The sequence below is a fragment of the Catharus ustulatus genome, chromosome 6 (assembly GCF_009819885.2).
Source record: "Catharus ustulatus isolate bCatUst1 chromosome 6, bCatUst1.pri.v2, whole genome shotgun sequence".
NCBI lineage: Eukaryota > Metazoa > Chordata > Aves > Passeriformes > Turdidae > Catharus > Catharus ustulatus.
The window spans coordinates 45,093,739-45,111,521 of NC_046226.1; the positions used below are offsets into that span (position 1 = coordinate 45,093,739).

At 39.6% G+C, this 17,783-nt stretch overlaps 1 protein-coding gene across 2 annotated transcripts in view; it reads right to left on the bottom strand.

Annotated features, from left to right (window-relative positions):
- Window positions 1-489: 489 nt before the first annotated feature.
- Window positions 490-17,783, bottom strand: part of LRP5 (LDL receptor related protein 5) — a 137,345-nt gene continuing 120,051 nt past the window's right edge. For both annotated transcript variants that reach the window (XM_033062751.1, XM_033062753.2), the window contains exons 18-23: window positions 15,094-15,330; window positions 14,426-14,536; window positions 11,566-11,802; window positions 10,122-10,261; window positions 7,158-7,255; window positions 490-6,682 (exon numbers count right to left, since the gene is read on the bottom strand). In XM_033062751.1, coding sequence (XP_032918642.1) covers window positions 6,421-6,682; window positions 7,158-7,255; window positions 10,122-10,261; window positions 11,566-11,802; window positions 14,426-14,536; window positions 15,094-15,330 — 1,085 coding nt within the window. In that variant the 3' untranslated portion in view covers window positions 490-6,420. The remainder of the gene's footprint in view (window positions 6,683-7,157; window positions 7,256-10,121; window positions 10,262-11,565; window positions 11,803-14,425; window positions 14,537-15,093; window positions 15,331-17,783) is intronic.

Genomic DNA, 17,783 nt, shown 5'->3' on the forward strand with positions numbered 1-17,783 from the left:
GTGATGACAGCCTCAAAGATTGTTTTACAACAATATTACCAAATCATTTGTGTGCTAGAAGGCTGTGCTGGGAAAAATAATTGATAAAGACTTTCTGTAACACAATAAAGATTTTATGGCTCTATTGAAAATTGTGACATGCTGAAAACAGCATTAATTTAATCCCCAAACATGTAAATATCAGTTACTGGCATTTTTAAAAAATGCTACGTGTTTTTGACAAGTACTGGGATGACTGTTGAAATAGATATGAAAATATAAATCAAAGTTAACTTGAAAGAATGCATTTGAGAGAAACTCCAATATATTACAAATTCAAAACATGCATGCTCTAAACAACCCCTCCAAAATGGTAAGCTTTCAGTTAGTTCCACAACTTGTGGCTGTATGTATTTTAACTGAAGATAACCCTAACAATAATACAAAGCTTTGTTAAAACCAGTGGAGTACAATCTACTTTTCTTTCCCCCCCGTTTATATGTTAATCTGTTTAAAATACACAAGGCACTGAAGTATTGGGTTTGGTTGTCTTTTGAGGTAACAAATGCTACAAAATGATACACATATAAAGCTGCAATTATTAGGCTGTTTGCAGAATACACAATTTAATATAAATATAAAAAGATTACGTGTGGGTTATATAAAAATTCTTGGTACTCTTTGTATATTCCTGTACATTTACAATAGCAGCAATTGCGATACAAGTAGGTGAGTAGGAAAGCGGTCTGGGTTAGAGTTGTGTTTATGATACCCCCAAACTTCACACAGCCTTCCAATGCTTTTTGTTTCACCTCCACAGGCTGATGAATTCCATGTACAGCTATTTACAGGCTGCAGGATCTCAGATCAAATGGGAACATCGTTCCCTCTGTCATGCCCCAGGAATGCTCTCCCAGAGCAGCCTCATTCTTACCCACACAAAGGTGCAGCAGTGGGAGCACTCGCTTTTCAGGTGTCAGCGAGTTAGTCTCTCACTGGAGCTGTCAAACTTGCTTTTCTCCTCTGACAAGCCCTTCTAAGCACATTCCATGCAAGTATTCTGTCAATACAAAGCGACCTGTTTAGGAACTGTCATTGTGATCTTCTATCCACCAGGGTTCTGTGCTGGCTGTGAGGACCTAGCCCTGACTCCAGAGGTGGAACAAGGGCTGTGGTTCATGCTGGAAACAGCCAGGATGTTGCAGCTTGGCACAGGTGGTTGGGAGCACTGTCAGCATGTCACAACATGGCATTTTGAAGGATTTTGTTGTGGAGTGCAGAAGACATAGCAGACTGGTTTCCATCATTCCTATCAGCAGGCTTAATATCGATTTAAAATATTTTTTTCCTTACAGGGAGTATGATTCTATGTGAAAAAGCCCACAGCATAGCTGGCCAACCTCAAAATTAACAAATGAAAGAAAATCACTTTAGAAAATCCAGAGTAAGTGTTCTCAGGAAAGGGAGGCAGAAGACCTAACAGCATTGAAAATACCTATGCCTATTAAATATTTCTTTTAACGTGTAGTAAATACCTTAAGTTGTTTAGCTAAACTTACAACTGCTGTAGAAAGGGAGTTTTATATATAATGATGAACAGAAAGTGTTGCAGTACCTAAGGGAACAGCAGCAGACACCTCTCAGGGTTTGGGATTCAGCCTTCCATGAATCTCTTACAGACAAGGCAAATTTACAAGGAGGACTCTAGTTACAATTCATAATTGAGTCACAACACACGAAATGACTGAGCTGTAAACAGTTATCTTTGACTGTGGCATGTCTCTGTCCATGCATGGACTTTGATAAAATGTCCTTCAGCACTGTAACAGCAAATATATTCCTTCTAATTCAGGGCTCTGTGCCAGGCAGTCGTGCCTGTTATTAATTATTGGAAACATGCCTGCCTTCTGTTTTCATTTCCCAACATTAATGGATATCATTTGTAGTATAATTGTAAGCACAGCTACTCACTTGGACTGACTCAATATAAACCCCAACAAAATGACAGAAGAGATGTGCTTCCAAAAATGCTTGAGGCCAACAGGACACAACTTTTGTGATGCCCTACTGAGCACACTTGTGAAGTAGCACAACATGCTGGAGAGCTCTGAGGAAGGGCAGCACAAGAACCCTCCTCAGCAAAGGGATTTGACCCTGCAGGCCAGGGAGGAGTGACATCAGCCCAGTGTGACCAGCTCTTACTTAAGCGCTCCTGCTTCCAAACCCTTTCTCACTGCTGTGCACAGTGTCAGAATGTCAAAAGCCCCAGAATCCAAGAGGAACCAAAATGTTCTCACCATTTTTGGCATAAAAATGGTGAGAAAACCATGAGTCCTGGAGCTTGTACTTGACATTCTAGATATCAGGTGGAAAACAGATCTAGGGTGAACAAGCCTGGAGATTTCCAGAAAGCCCATGCTAGGTCTGTACAACAGGTATTGAGGGAACAGACCATTTTGTTGTTACTTTTTTGAAAAGAGTCAGAACTTTTCGGGAAGTGCCTGTACCTTTGCAAACCACAGAAATGAAGGCTGAAAATCAATTCTATTATTCCAAAAGAATTTTGTTTCCCATTCATTTCTGCCTGTCTCTTTAGAATATGCTGATAATGGCATAACCTTATTTTTAAACACAGAGCATTTTGTACTAGAACACTATCCTGAAGAAATTATTATTTGTCATACATACAGACTTAGCTTAATCTCAGCCTAAGTTCTCTATAGTGATCTGTCCAGACAGAAGAAATATGAGTAAGAAATCTGAGTAAGGCAATTGCGATAGTGCTCATGAAGTTTCCCCAGACTCATCTAGAACAAATTCACTACTTCTACTGCAAATTTGAAGGTGCAGTGGTTATAGAGCAGTCTAGCTGAAGTCAACTGTAATTTGCACAAACTGTTCCTTGAAATTAAAGAATCCTTGACTGTAGAAGATGATTTCTTGTCCATTTACCTTACAGCCTCACACTGCTGCTACACCTGCCCTGCAGATGGGACAAATTCTACAGGAGGGGAAGACCCAAGTGGCTGCTTTCATGACAGCACTGCAGGACAGGTAAGCTGCTCTCTGCTGGGCCATCTGTCCTTTAAATCCAACACAGAATCAACCATATCATTTGCCCACTACTGGCTGCTCTCCAGACACCATTCCTTGTTACACCCTGAGTTGTTTCAAGTGCTAATATGCAGTCACAATGGGCTTGGAAAATAGTGGTTGAAAACACTGATTCAAGTACTCACAAGCTCACACGGGTAGCTGAATCACATGTACCCCTCTGCAGGTTATTAGGGTAGAACTCTTCAAATGTTTCAGTCAGCTTTCTCACAGAAAACTTCTGAGTTAATAAAACTATGCTTAAGCCTCAGCAAAATGCAACTTTTCCATGCACATTTCCTATCCATCCCTGAACTGCCAAAATTTCTCATATGCACTCACAAATTCCCTGCAAGTCCTCATCCTTATCTAAAAAAATTGCACCTATTTTCTGTGTTTTAGCCTGAAAGTTCACAGGAGGGAAACCACTAAGAACACAGTGGGGATATTCTGGAAAGAAGTAGTTCCTGTTGCTCATATTTTCTTCCTGGACTTTTCTAACACCAGGAGTGCAGTAATCCTTTTAAAGTATATAGTCTACAGCAATCAAAAATAATATTTAGTATTTAAATGTTAAGATGCTAAATTTGTACACAATCTTTTTATGTCAGTAATGTGGAGCAGTGTGGGGCCTGATTTTCATCACCAAACTTCAAGTGATTCAGAGAAGGCAATTCCTCAGCAAACATCAACAGCAAAAGGCTATGAATGTTCAAATGAAATAAAAATGTACTCTGAGTTCACCCAATTCAGCGAGTGCTTCCTTTCTTCTTAAAGGAAGAGCCAAAAAAATGTGACTCTTAAGATAGTTCAGCTCTCAGTAAAAATGCTAATTTTCTTGGACTCAATTCCAGTGTTTGTAATAGGATACAAATCTTCAGATGAAGTGGTTATGATTCTTATAGTTATGGCTCTTAAAATAGACCAGTGGTTTAATGAAAAGAAATTAAGTAATTCTGCATCCAGTGTCATCACAGGAATACAGGAAAATTAATGTGGTAGATCTCTAACATAGAACTGTGACATGAAACAACTAATGAATTCATTAGATACAGTGAATACTTATCAAGCAGAAAATTACATATGATATGAAAGTGGACTACCAACTGCTGTAATGCAGAACAAATACTCTTTTATACAACTCGTGCAGTACAGAAAATATCCACATAAAATATGTGGATGTATATTCCTAATTTAGATAATTGAAACATGATCACATGAGAATTGCTTTCTTCCACCAAACCATCGGTTCAGAGACTGGCCAAGTCACTCCAAGAGTAACAAACTATTACCTTGCCCATCACAGCATAGCACAAAATTGCTAATGTTGATAGGGGATGAGGAAAGAACCCATTCTTAAACTCCATTTCTGTACTTTTCTCTATGAAAAATCATCTTCTTTGTGTTTAATCTCTCAAGTAAAAATTTAGACATGAAGGTAGTAAAAGCTACTTTAGGAGTTTTAGTAACACACCAGCGACAGCACAAATCCTGTCCTTGAACTACACAGACAGGAAGAACAGATCTGGACTAATAAATCTGAAAACACAAAGTGGATCAGAACACTGTGGTCCCAACCCTTCCACCACCACAACAAAGACCTCTCTCCTGGAGTTGTAGGGTTCCTCTGATGTGCTATCAAGTAATTTGCTAAAAAGACCCAAAGCCAAGTACAATTTTAGTTCAAACAAAAAAAACCCTTTCATTGTTGCCATCAATATTAAAGCTGTTGAAGGCCCAACACATCTGTTATTGAGCAGCTGCAGAAACAGGTGCAAGTTTGCATATTCAGACCTTCCCTCAGATGTCCCAAGCAGGCACTCACATTATCATCACCAGTGCTGAATTTATAAAGTGCCATACAATACCCAAACCTTTTTACTACAGAGAAAGAGCAATTAAAGCAAAAATTTGTCTTCTGAATTTGAAAGGGGCTGATTCCAGCTCCCCCATTCCCTAATTTTTTTTTGTTGGAATGGGAACAAGCACTTTGCTGACCTTGATGTCCTGAGGTTACAGCAGTTTATACAAGTTAATCATTTTTGTATCAACATGAATAGAAAGGAAGTATTTGTCTTTTGTCCCTCCTCTGTTCTTTTCTCTACCTATTTCTAAATTTGAATAATGTGGCAAATTTTTACATGACTAAACAGATTTTTGATTGGAGCTATGCAGATACCATTTTTCCACAAACACCAGTTCAAACACAAACAACTTTCTTCATTTGAATACAAGTGACCCTTTTGTTCCACTTTGGAAAATGAATACTAAGACATGAAGCAATTCTCTGATCACGTCAACATGGGCGAACACCTCAGAAACCTGGCACAGTGATTACAGGACTTCTGAGAAAAAGAAAACTAACATTCTGTTTTAAGAAGCAGCTGATTATTACAGCTTCTTCCCAGACAGCCACCAAAGCTTCACAAGAAAGGATGAAGGAGCTTGGCTGCATCACTATTAAAATGGTGAGGCTGACCAAATCTGCAGTTTGTTGGGCATTTCTCTTAGCTTAAATACCACTTCAAGTCTGACCCTTGCTCTCACCCACATGTCAGCAGAACTGCTTCTGCCACCATTCACCCAGTCTGGTGAGGAACTGGCTGGGACTAAACCAAATTTTTTAGGACTGATCTTATTTAGCCTGAATCAGTTACAGAATTGGCCACGTGCAGAGTTCCAATGACATGAGGCGGGACATGATGCCTGTGGGTTTAGTTAAGCTGGAAGGTTTGGCCAAGAGAAGTGTTCCTTCAGTTCAATGCCAAGCAGATGGAGAGGGAGGACTGAAATTCAGGTCTTGGCACTCAAGTTCTGCTGGGAAGTATTCAGCTCACTTGCAAACAGGAGCATCTAAGGGTTGTGATCCTGCATGCTTTCTTCCAGTGGTGGTGAAAGCATGACACTGACAATTGTATTTAAATGGGTTTTTCTTCACCAGGAATAAGCCTGCATCTTTCTTTAGACAACCTCCCTTCCCACAAGCCACTTTGTTTTCTTGTCTCACATTAACAAAAAGAACTATATAAATTTTTTTGCATGTAAAAAGGTGACTTAAAAATGCAGAAAGTTTCAACATTCCCTCCCCAAATCCTTTGGAGACTGAGTCAGTTACATGACTTCAAAAAAGCAAATATGGCACAAAAGAATGGAAATTAAGTTAAAAAAATCAATTTTATAAATATTCTTCCTCTGTACAATTTTTCACAGCCCCACCCCTCCCACCCATTTTTATTCACATTTAGTTTTGTTTCATTCCCACCCAGATTTATTTTTAAATCATAAAATATATATTTTAAATCTGTTCATATTTTAAAATATTTACAGAAAGAGTTCCTTCTGTTGAGGTCATGAAGAGTCTGTACAAGGAGAGGGTGGAGGGGGGTAGAGGTGAAAATAGCTTCGTTCCGTGGCAGGAGATGGAGGGCAACTTTCTTCTGCCGACATGTACTGACTGCGAGGTGTGGGTGGAGGGGGGTAAGGGTCTGAGTCTGAATTTAGATCTATATAATATTTGTTGGCCTTCCATCGGCTCGTGGTATAGTCACTGTCACACACATCTGTGCTGCAGGGGGTCGTGGGTGGAGCTATCCCTCGTATAAGGTACGGCCTGCACACAAACAAAAAAGAAAAGAGCACATGCATTAGTTGCAATGTGGGGAGAAAAGTAAGGAAAGAGATTGAACAGCTCTGTGTGCCTTAATTCAGACTCTCAGAGAAATCCAACAAGTAGTTCCTGAACTGTGTCAATTTGAATGGCACAGCTACCCTCAGACAGCAGCACCAGCCCCTAACCTATTCTTCCAGCCCCTAACCTACCAGAGGAGACCACTATGAGCATTCAGCCCAGGCACTAACAAACAGGTTGACTTTTAAAAGAGTTTTAAGATAAGCTGAAGTGAATGAGCAGAAAACACCAACCTCTATACAGGATGCTCAGGGACAGTTAGATAGCAGTATAATATACACAATTTGAATGGTCATTTAATGAGAGAAGAAAAGATTTTTAAATCAAGTCTGAACATGGTCCAAAACTAAAGGCAGATAAATGGAAGATTTAGCAAACCTTTTTATCTGAACTGTACCTGTAAGATCTTGTGTTTGAAGGAATGTTTGAGGAATAAAACATCTCTGCGTTGTATAAGGAGCGATCGGTAGCTGGGGAAGGAGGCGGGTTCAAAATCTAGAAACATCAGGAAAAAGAAGTGTGAAATTTTGGTTTAATTATATAATTTTATTTAGATTGAAAATAGTATTTATACCTTCACCCTGTAATTCATCTTTATTCTAGTTTCCTCTCCTAGCTGCCTGGATGTGTGAACGCATTTTTAAAGATCACAAATATTCCTTCCAAGACTTTACTTTGGACTTAGGTACTGTGCAGGCCTTCAAAGTTCTCGGGGAATTTTCTTCCTTGCCACATCTGTTACTATGCTGGAAGGCTGGAATAAAGCTGGAAATGAGACCCAGCTTGGCTGAATCTGAGTGCACTTCCTTGGACATAAGGACTGATAGCATCCTCAGCAGATGCTAATGGGAAATAAAGTATGTTCCACTCCCATACCCTAAATATATCCCCAGTCAATAGCAGGGTCAGGAAGACAAGTTCCTTTACTATAACTAATAAAACCCCATCCTTCCCTGAATGCTTCATTTTTACTCTTGTTCTGTAAACATTTTGGCAGAGTTCACAATGCAAAAAGCCCACAAGCTAAAAAATATTTATAGCCTGTCTATGCGTGCATACGGACAGCACACACACATATGGCTCAGCTATGAGTGCTTACACAGTTACTGCTAGCCTTCATACAAGGGAAAAGTTTAGCAGGCTTCAAAATTATTTAGGATTCTTCCAGCAGCAGGAAGCTGGACCTCTGATACAGCCAGTAGGACATTGGCCTAAACCCACAAAGAGCATTTTATCTCTGCCAGTGTGGAAAATTACACCATTGCTGTTGACTGGGCCTTGCTGTCGATGTACACATCTTGTACACTGCCTGCCCTGGGCACTCAGCCAACTCATGGCTGCCCTGTTGACCATCCTTCCTTCCTCTGCCTCTGCTCTTCTCCCACAAAAACTCTCTAAAATCACTGGAGTGGAGATCACTGTTTGGGTCTTCATTCCCCAGCATCCAGCAAAGGGATTCCTGGCCTTTGAGTTGAGTTCACTATTACTAATACTGACAAGCCCTGCACCCAGATTCATTGAAGGGAGACAAGCCTGAACACCCCCCTTTGCCAGCTGTGGGGAGTGATGAGCAACTGCCCCAAGAGCATCTTTCAGCAATCTTCTTCCTTGGAGGAGCACTGCATGCTACATGTGGATTCATTCCTACTGACAATCTGAGCTGTATCAAAACCACTTCATGTTGAGACTAAATACAGCAAACACTGTCAGCCAGGATGCCTGTAGCCAGGTTCTCAGATACACAAACTGGCATAACTTCATTGGCACTGATTCTTTCCCAGTCTTTATTCACTGGAGCACCTCTCAGTACCACTAAGATGTTTTAAACAAACCAAAAAAGCCAAGAAAACGAAGATGCTCAGATCTGTCATTTTGATCATTAATATAAGGATGGGTAATTAGCTACCAGGCAGAATTTACCAAAACATTTGGATTAAGCAGTACCTTAACGTAACAAAGCCCTTGCAATATTTTCCTTCTAAGAACCCAGCATGCCTTTCATGAAAGAAATGCTGGTATCATCCCTGCAGGCCCTGGCTGACATAGCAAAGTGTGGAAAAAGAATTCCCAGCGAGAGTCAGATTAACTTAGGCCAGAAGTCAAACGGAAGAGTTGCTCTTTTGACCGATACAGATCCCATAGAATCACACAGGCAGATCAGCTCCTGGGCTTCTTTTCTCTCCCAAGCTTCATTTAAGTAAGTGTTTTTTCTGTTCATCCTCTTTAGTGTGGTACTGACACATCAATCAGGTCTAGCATGAAATTGTTCAGCACACTACAGAGACACTGGTGTCACGAGACAAGCTAAATTAGGAGGGCTGCTGAGTTCCAAACATTGGCTTCTTGATGGCTTCACAGAGAAGGCAATGCAAGAATTAAGTACCAAATTTTACCTTATCAACAGAGAAACTCACAAGCCTCTCTTTTCCATTTCTGCCCTTTTTAAAGGGAAAGTACCTTTGTAAGTGGCCAAAATGCTATCAATCAAAATGCCCACACAGAGCATAACAGCTTATGTGTAAACACAAATGCACGTATACTCACACAGGGTGTGGGCTCCTGATTCAACATTACACAAAAATCCCCTCCATAGCTGGCAGATCAACTCTGGCAGCTTGTTGTGTGTACCTAAAAGCCAATGGATGTATTGCTCAGAAGCACAATGGAAAAAATATGCTGGCAAACAGGAACCTTGGTATGTGTCTCCTACACATTCAGAGAGGACTCTTTCCATGCAGAATATACATCTTGGAACTTGTGAAACTGATATGGGGATGAGAATTCTGTCACCTCCAACACTCAAAAATCAGAAATGAAGCTAAATTATAGCTGAAAAAATGCAAGCAAAGTAACCTCTGCCTCACCCTGCTGTACCAGTGTTTTCCCTCAGGGCATGCACTTGGTTTTCTGAAACAACAACCAATACTTTATCTAAACAGCAAGTCACTCTTATTTAATACATGTTTGCATTGCAGTCCTGTTTCATTTTGCTTGCCTTATTATTCCATGTGTGCCTGCAGCATTAGGCAGTGCAAAATGTCATTGGGCCACAGCAATCAGAGTTAACAAAGAACAAAGGAGGTGGCATCTCCAAGGGAAGAACAGAAGTATCCAGGAACAAACCAGCTAAGTATCACTCTGACAACTAAATATTTTGGACATCACAGAGCACTGTATAATCCTGATGGACTGCAACAAAGCCCTTTTGTGAAGTTCAGTGAGAGTCAAAATGGGCCTGCACATCGTAAACAGTAATACCCAAGAGTTGTTAACAGTTGTTCACATCTACTTAGGAAGCACAAAGTTCCACCTTTCCTTTCTTCAGAAGTACCTAACTCACCAGTGTATTTCCAAGACATACCTGTGGGTAAAAAGTGGCTTTAGTGCTGGATGAGCTACTTGAAGATGCTCCAGTAACATGGTTTCTGTCATACAGTGGGGCACCACTGCTTCCTCCCATGAGACTCATGGAGCTAATCATGGACTTTCCACAAGAGATGCCTGCATTGAAACAGAGAGGAAAACAAGGTTAGATAAACCACAGTGTCATCTATCAATGTCAAACAGAAACCAAATCTATAGCTTTGCAAACCCATGCAATGATAATGGCTGTCACACTTTGGGAAGAGTGCTTTATGTAAAACTTCAGGATAACCAGGAGCAAGGATTACAAGGACACTTTTTGTAAAAAAAATATTTCACCTTCAGACCACCTATTGTCTCACTGCAGCACTGAATTCCTTACAACCTACTACCACCCCGCTGAGAAAGGAATCTTCAGAACAGCTGATCCAAACCGTTCACCCAAATTAATTAAGAAATTTTCCAATTAAACAAACTTAGGCATTTGCAAAAAAACCCCATTATACAATGCAAAAAACCCCCATTATACAATGCCCCAAAAAAACAAGCTTGAGACCTCCAAAGTTTCAATTTCCATCACAAGAAATTCAATTGCAAGTACATGAATAACTGCAAAACCCAATTATTTTTATTGATAATTATCACAGCTAAAAAATCAGCAGAGACTAAAGGAAGGAAACCTGACTTAGAGGAAAATGGAAGATGACATTCTCCAATTTGTTTTACTACACTATACTCTTAACTCAGATAATTTATTTTCAGCTTCTTCCTGGCAGACTATTCAGTGCTAACGTAAGAGTTAAATCTGGGAAGTTTTCAGAACTTTGTTTTTTTCAAATGCAGGAAATATTTATTACAAGCAGAGTAAGTATTTGTAATCATCATTCATAACTATATATCCTTCTCAGAAATGCCATGGTGTTAGAAACCTGTCTTTTCTTTAGAATTAACATAAACAGTAAGATTTTCAGCTGTTCTAACTTGTCACAACAATATGGATTAGAAAAAGCTAACAAATATGGATGAGAATCAGAATGACAGCTTAGTTTAGCACCTACAGAAGTGCAGATGAAAACCACTGATGCTTGCTTTAATTAAAAAAGCTTTAGTGTGAAGACCAATTTAAAACACCCCTGCGAAGATTTCGCCTGCAATTATTTCATCCTCTAATTTTATTTCCTACCACAAAAACCTCTTGATAACCACAGTAACATAATTTAAGCAGGAATAGCTGACCATAGCCATTAAAGTGCACGAAAAGCTAATAGATTTTACATATTGACTCAAATGACAGATTCATCCCACAACCACTAAGAAGACCAACATCTCATTTCTGCTCTTTGAAAACTACACATCCAGCAGCCTTAATAATGTGCAAAACTCGAAATCCAGACAATGCAATAGATGACACTGATTAGATGCAAGGTCCTTAGCAGCCTTACCAGTAAAAGTGCCATGCTGAGAACTTCCTGGAGCAATAAAATTCAGAGGGACGTGAGGGGTCCCACTGACATACTCATGTGGAAATGGACTATTGGGCCCGGCGTAGCGCTGGCACACCACCCGCTGGCAAACAAAGTACATGCCCCCCATGACAAAAAGGGACAGGATTATCCCAATGACAGGACCAATGGCACTGCTGTGTGGCTGGGACTCATCTGAGGATGGCTTTGATTTTTCTGGAAAAACAGGAGAAGAAAATTAAACATGGTCATTAAACATGGAGCAGTGTACACGCTGCTGTCCTGGAGCTCATTCAGCAAATCAGTCAGCACACCATCAGCCATTCACACAGTGTCTTTAAAAGCATCTGCATCCCACTCAGGCATCTGTAAATCCAATACTCTGATCCAAGACACAAGACTTCATGCCTCCTCTTCCCCTCCATAAAGCAGTATGAGCAAAGCACTCTCCTTTTGGTCTAGCAATTTATCCAGTAAGAGGATTACTTATCTTGATAGAACAACAGTCTAGAAAGTTTCCTTTTCTTCCCTGTCCTCCAAAGTCAATGGATACTTACAAATATTAGGTCCTTAATCAGAGAGCATTTCTCTCTCAAAAGCTACTTGGGCTAGCAATAACATGAAAAATCAAGAAAATTTACCAGTAGGGAAGCTATCATATATACTAAGCAGTGGATTTCTTCCTAGCTAACACAGGTCTTAAAACAGAATACTTTTCCTTCCTAAAATATGACCTGCTTTCAAAGAAACCCCACCTCATAAACTGGAAGGAAAACACAATCCAAAATATCTTAAATACTTTCTACTCACCATTTTTTCCCCCGTGTAGCTGAATGTAAAATAATAAAAAGTGCTGAAGTATTTGAGATGAGCTACACCTCACATCTCCCTCTGATTATGGGTAACACATACAAAATTCTTGCCAGATTAACCTGACACCTCTCTGTTTTCACATATGTGATGTTTTTCAGGGAAAGCAAATTTTTCCATGTGATTCACACATTTATAATTTTATTCTTTAGCATACACTAATAGATACATTCAGAAAGTGAAAACATTAAAATAAACTTGTCTAAATTTCACATGCTCACTTCTAACTTCCCCCTTCATGAACTTGTAAGAAGTAAAAGGGTTCATATAAGACTCAAGCCTCCACTCCATAGATTTTTTTCTTCAGTGGTTCTGGTTTCCACTTCAGTGGAAGGGAATGAGAAACAACTTAAATTTGAGAAGGAAGTTAAAGGAAATACAAAGATCTAGCAATAAACTCTTAACAGCTCAGCATCAATAACTTATTTCCGTCTTAAAGTCTTTATAGTTTTTTCACATTTATTAGTGCATGACAACTTTTATGTCAGGTAAGGTCCTAATTTTCAAATAGTCAGATTAGTTCAGCTGTGATACCAGAAAAAAAACAAAGCCAAAATCAAAACATGTTGCCAAATTAGCTGTTTTTAGACACACAATTCTCATTTTGGTTAAACCTAGCTTCTTTTGAATGCAAGATCCTTATCTAGAAGGTAGCAGCCATTTTTATTCCCTGTTTGAGTTCTTTCCCTCAGTCAAGTGGGAAACCACAGAATGCTCTGCTCCACAAAGAGGTCCAGAGGAGACAATCCTATGTCTGCATAAAGATACATTTCAATCAGTTAAATCCTAATTGCAGGACTGGACCCAAAGTGCAAACAGGAAACAGCTGCATTAACTTGGCAGCATGAAAGTTTGCCAAGTGCACAAAGAAACTGAGGGGAAAAAAACCAAAACAAAACAGGAAGAAGTGGCTTTCTATTATCCAGGAAACTGGAGGAAATGGATGAAAGCTAAAGAGATAAATGGAAGATGTGGGAGAAGCATATTCAGTCTGAAACTTCCAAGTTTCTGTCTCCATTCTTTTAGCCTTTTTTTCTATTCACAAGTAAGGCTCCTTCCACCTTACTCATGAATACACTTTTCCTTGAAGCATCCACCATGAAGATGGAAGGAAGAAACAAGGCTACCTTGGACCAAACCTGGTGAACCCTCCTCTCATCCCAGCAGTGGCACAGCTTCTGACAACTGGTGCTTCAAAATGTGCCAAGATCTAAAACACAACCCACTAAGGTTGGTCCTATGTAAGTGCAGCATTTCTCTATACAAACCCAGTGCAAGCTATTTGTTCAGAATGAACTACAGACAGACTAGCACATCTATTTGCTTTTATTTTAAAATGTTTTGTTCCAACTACTTTGCTAAACCACTTGTGTGATTCTAAATGCTCCCTCCATGTGCCCCATTGCCTGGATACTTCATGCTCTAGTCACTCCAACAAGTGCAAAACAACAGAAACTGCAAGAAGAGCAAGAGTAAGTGAATTTTGCTGTCCACTTTGAACTGTAAAGTAAAAGACTCTCTAAGGACTAACACAACAGCCTGCCATCAGCATGTCTGTAACTTGCATCTACCTACTGTCAGGAGAATTCAAAGTTACATTTTTCCCAGAAAAATCAACATCTCTCTATGTATTTTTTTCACACCTGCACTGTAAGAGACCGGTTTGTGGTCTCTTGTGGACACTTGCTCATTGCATGTTAGCTCCTCCATATAATTAGCCCCCAGTTTGGCCCTGTTATTGCAGTGGATAGGGCTGCACATTTTTAAAAGCCACTTCAGGTTTAGCAGCAGCTCTGCAAGTTCCAAGGTACTGAGCACAGTCAAATCAGGTTTCCCTAAGGATAGTTCCAGAAGCCCCTCTGAAATATTCTTCCCTGAAAGAACATTGCTGTGTGAAGACCAGGGCTCTGCACAGGGGTGTAGAACATCCCTGAACACAGCACCTGAAGGCCAAGAAAAGACATCTCACCACACATGAGCTCGTCAGAGCCGTCGATGCAATCTGGGAAGGAGTCACACTGCTGCTTCAGGAGGATGCACTGGCCGCTCGCACATCGGAACTGGTTGGGCAGACAAATCGCTGCACAGAAAGGAAGGAAAAATCAAGTACTGACAGCACAGGAGCATCTGAGCCTCTTGAGAAAAGTGAAAGAAGTGAGTTTTATATTATGATCAGGTAGGCTGTGATCTGAACACTGCTGTGGGTAAATTGAAAGCCTGCATATCTCTGGTTCTTATTTCTTGTTATACCTCTTACTCAGTGGAGCTAAAATAAAATTCTGGTGCCAGTAACTCCTAATCCTTTGTCAAATCAGTCCTGCTGGGGCAAAACTAAGATCAAATCAGCATAAATCTCTTACAATACCTAACAAAGTGTAGTCGAAAATATGACATGTTAACAAAATGTAGTAATGTGGCATATTATAAAACCTTTTCTACTTCATAACTATATTATGTATACATAATAGATATATTATGTATAATACATAGCCTTGCTAAGTAGCTGCTAAATTTCTTATCTATATTTGGCAACTTCTGTCTCAACAAAAAGGACTTGTATCTATACATTTCCAGAACAGTTAGAATCCCCAAGGGGTGCTTGTGTTAGAGCCATGAGTTCAGGAAAACTGCTCTTACTATCACAATCTACTTCATCAGATTTATCTTGACAGTCGATTTCTCCATTACAACGCAAGTGTGCATCAATGCACTGTCCCTTCTCACACTGGAACTGGGATGCAGAGCATATGGGGCAGCTGTCTTCATCACTCTGGTCATCACACTCAGGGAACCCATCACACCGCCATGCCATGGGGATACAGTCAATCTCTCCAGTTGCACACGTAAACTGGTCTGGGGAACAAGTCGGAGGTTCTGGAGAAAGAGAAAACAGATCAGATTTGTATGTTCAATCTTATCCCTTTCAACAGAGTAAAAGTATGACAGAGTTTGTCAAGAAAAGCACACTTATTCCTTTCCTGGAGCTCTTCTGTGACTACACTAAGATTCCATCTTAGAGGAAAACATGATTTTGTACAAGGAATTAAATTTTACCAACTTCATAACAAAAATTGGATACATGCTGATAGAAGTTTGCTTTAGCAGTCAAGCATTGAACTAAGAACTACAAATACTTACTCTACAAATACTTGCTTTGTCTTTAACAACCTTTGGAAGACACTGCCATAAACATAAATTCAAAAGAATACTCAATTTCTGATTGCAAACCAGATTCTAAACAATTATATTAGCATGGATCAATTCTTCATTAAAAAGCCTGACACATCAGTTTAATTGGCAATGAATATATCTAAAGCATGTAACACATAACTTCTACAGTATCTGTTTTGTGATTTTTCCAGTGGTTTTTCTATAAAAAAAAAATCTGAGTCAATTATGAATTGAAAAATACAAATGGAGAAGAAAATATCTGTATAGAACTGGTAAACACTAAGCTAAGTTCTCTTGTTGCAAAGTCTCTGTGCTGCAGGTCAGTGAAGGTTCAGAGGTCAGTCTGAGGGTCACTGCAGGCCTGCCCATGTCATATATTCTGTCACTACAGAGACAGACCACTTTAACTTACACACAGATGTTTTTATGTTTGCTTGACCTAAATAAGCTGTGACTTCCGTCAAGTTTGACTTTTCAGGGACCTCCAAAGTTCTGGTATCACTCCTTTTCACATGCATACTGTTGCTCACATTGCAGTGAGGCACTGATAGCATTAGGCAGCAGCCAAAATCCCGTACAGAGATGCAACAATTATGCTCTTATAAGGCATCCATAGTTCTTAGCTTTCTTCAGAGTGTCAGGAGACAAACACAATCCAGATCAAGAATCTATTGCAAAACACGCTCCAAATGCTTACATACAACAAGTTAGCACACAAATTTCCACCATTGTTGTCAATGAAAGAAACAGACAATGGACATGTCCACTCATTTGTTATCAGTAGCAATTAGTTACAGTCAAAATGTGAGGGCCATCTCAAAACACCCCTGCAGCAATCACATATATCTCCACTGATTTGAAAAGTTGCTGGGTCAAAACCCTGTGACATAATTAAATCATTTAGCAGAGGCAGCCACTCCTCCCCACAGCTGCTGTTGCCAGAAATGCTCTGAGTAGATGCTTCACCACCTGGATTAAGAGAGAACATCTTCATACCCTGCCTATAACAACAGTATGGTCAAGCTAGAGGTGTGCTCTGGCACTGGATGGTAAAACCCCTCTGGAAGTCCAGTGGGCTTTTCTTAAGATTCGGGCTCGGGAATGGATGTGACAAACAACCCAGCATAAGGAAAGTTTCCCAGCTGTATGAGTAATTTTCTTCTGAAGGTAGTGTTAAAAATTCTAGAATTACATGCAAACAGTTTTTAAAGTGCTGTTGTCCTTCATTAGGGAAAAAAAGTTCAAGAATTAAACAAAAGAATAATCAAGAGCTTGAAAAACAAAATGTGAATAAAAACCAAAATGCACTTGGGTTTTAAAAAAATTATGATTTCTAAAAGTTCCTCATTTATGATTATTTGGAGGAGCAATATGAGAATCACAAATGTAGCCAGTGACCTGACAGCTGTAGGTAAAATAAAGATGCGAGACACACATATTAAAGTAATTCTTGAATTAAATTTTTATACAAGTGTGCTGTTTGGATAATTCAACAGACACATCACTACTTCTGCATTTAAAGGCACATTTAACATTGCACTATAGTTGCACTTGGCAAGCACAAGCTTGCCTTAAAAATCTTGACAAAAGAATTTGTCAGGACATCCAGAACATGGACAAATGTTCTCCAGCCAACTAAGCTATTTTGAAACACGGGGTAGTGGTTGTTACTAGGACAGACAAGATGGGTCAAAAAGTTGTTGCAAGCTTAGTGAAATATTAGAATAAAAAAAAAAAAAAAGACACTGCAATGGAAGCCCTTGAATTTCTAGATTTATAGCTGAAGATCCAAAGGACTGGAATGTGAGACTCTCTCACTGTCCACGTTGTGCAACAACACTACAGCAAGAAGTATAATTAATCTGATCCACCCTGCCCTCCCCATGTAACCACCACTACTCTAAAGCCACATAACGTGTTGTGGTCATGGGAAAGAAAACAGTTTATCATGGAAATGACTGTCCCAGGGGAGTTCGGAGTTCAGCCAGAAAATGAAATCCACAGCAAAATAAATACATGAAAAGAAGTCAAAAGGAGCAACAGAGGCAAGCAATTTAAGATATAATGCCTCCCAAAAAAGAAACAATGTTTTGTTTTGAATCCCCTCTGCAAATGTAATGTTAACAGTTTTTTAAAAATACTAGGAAGGTAAAAGG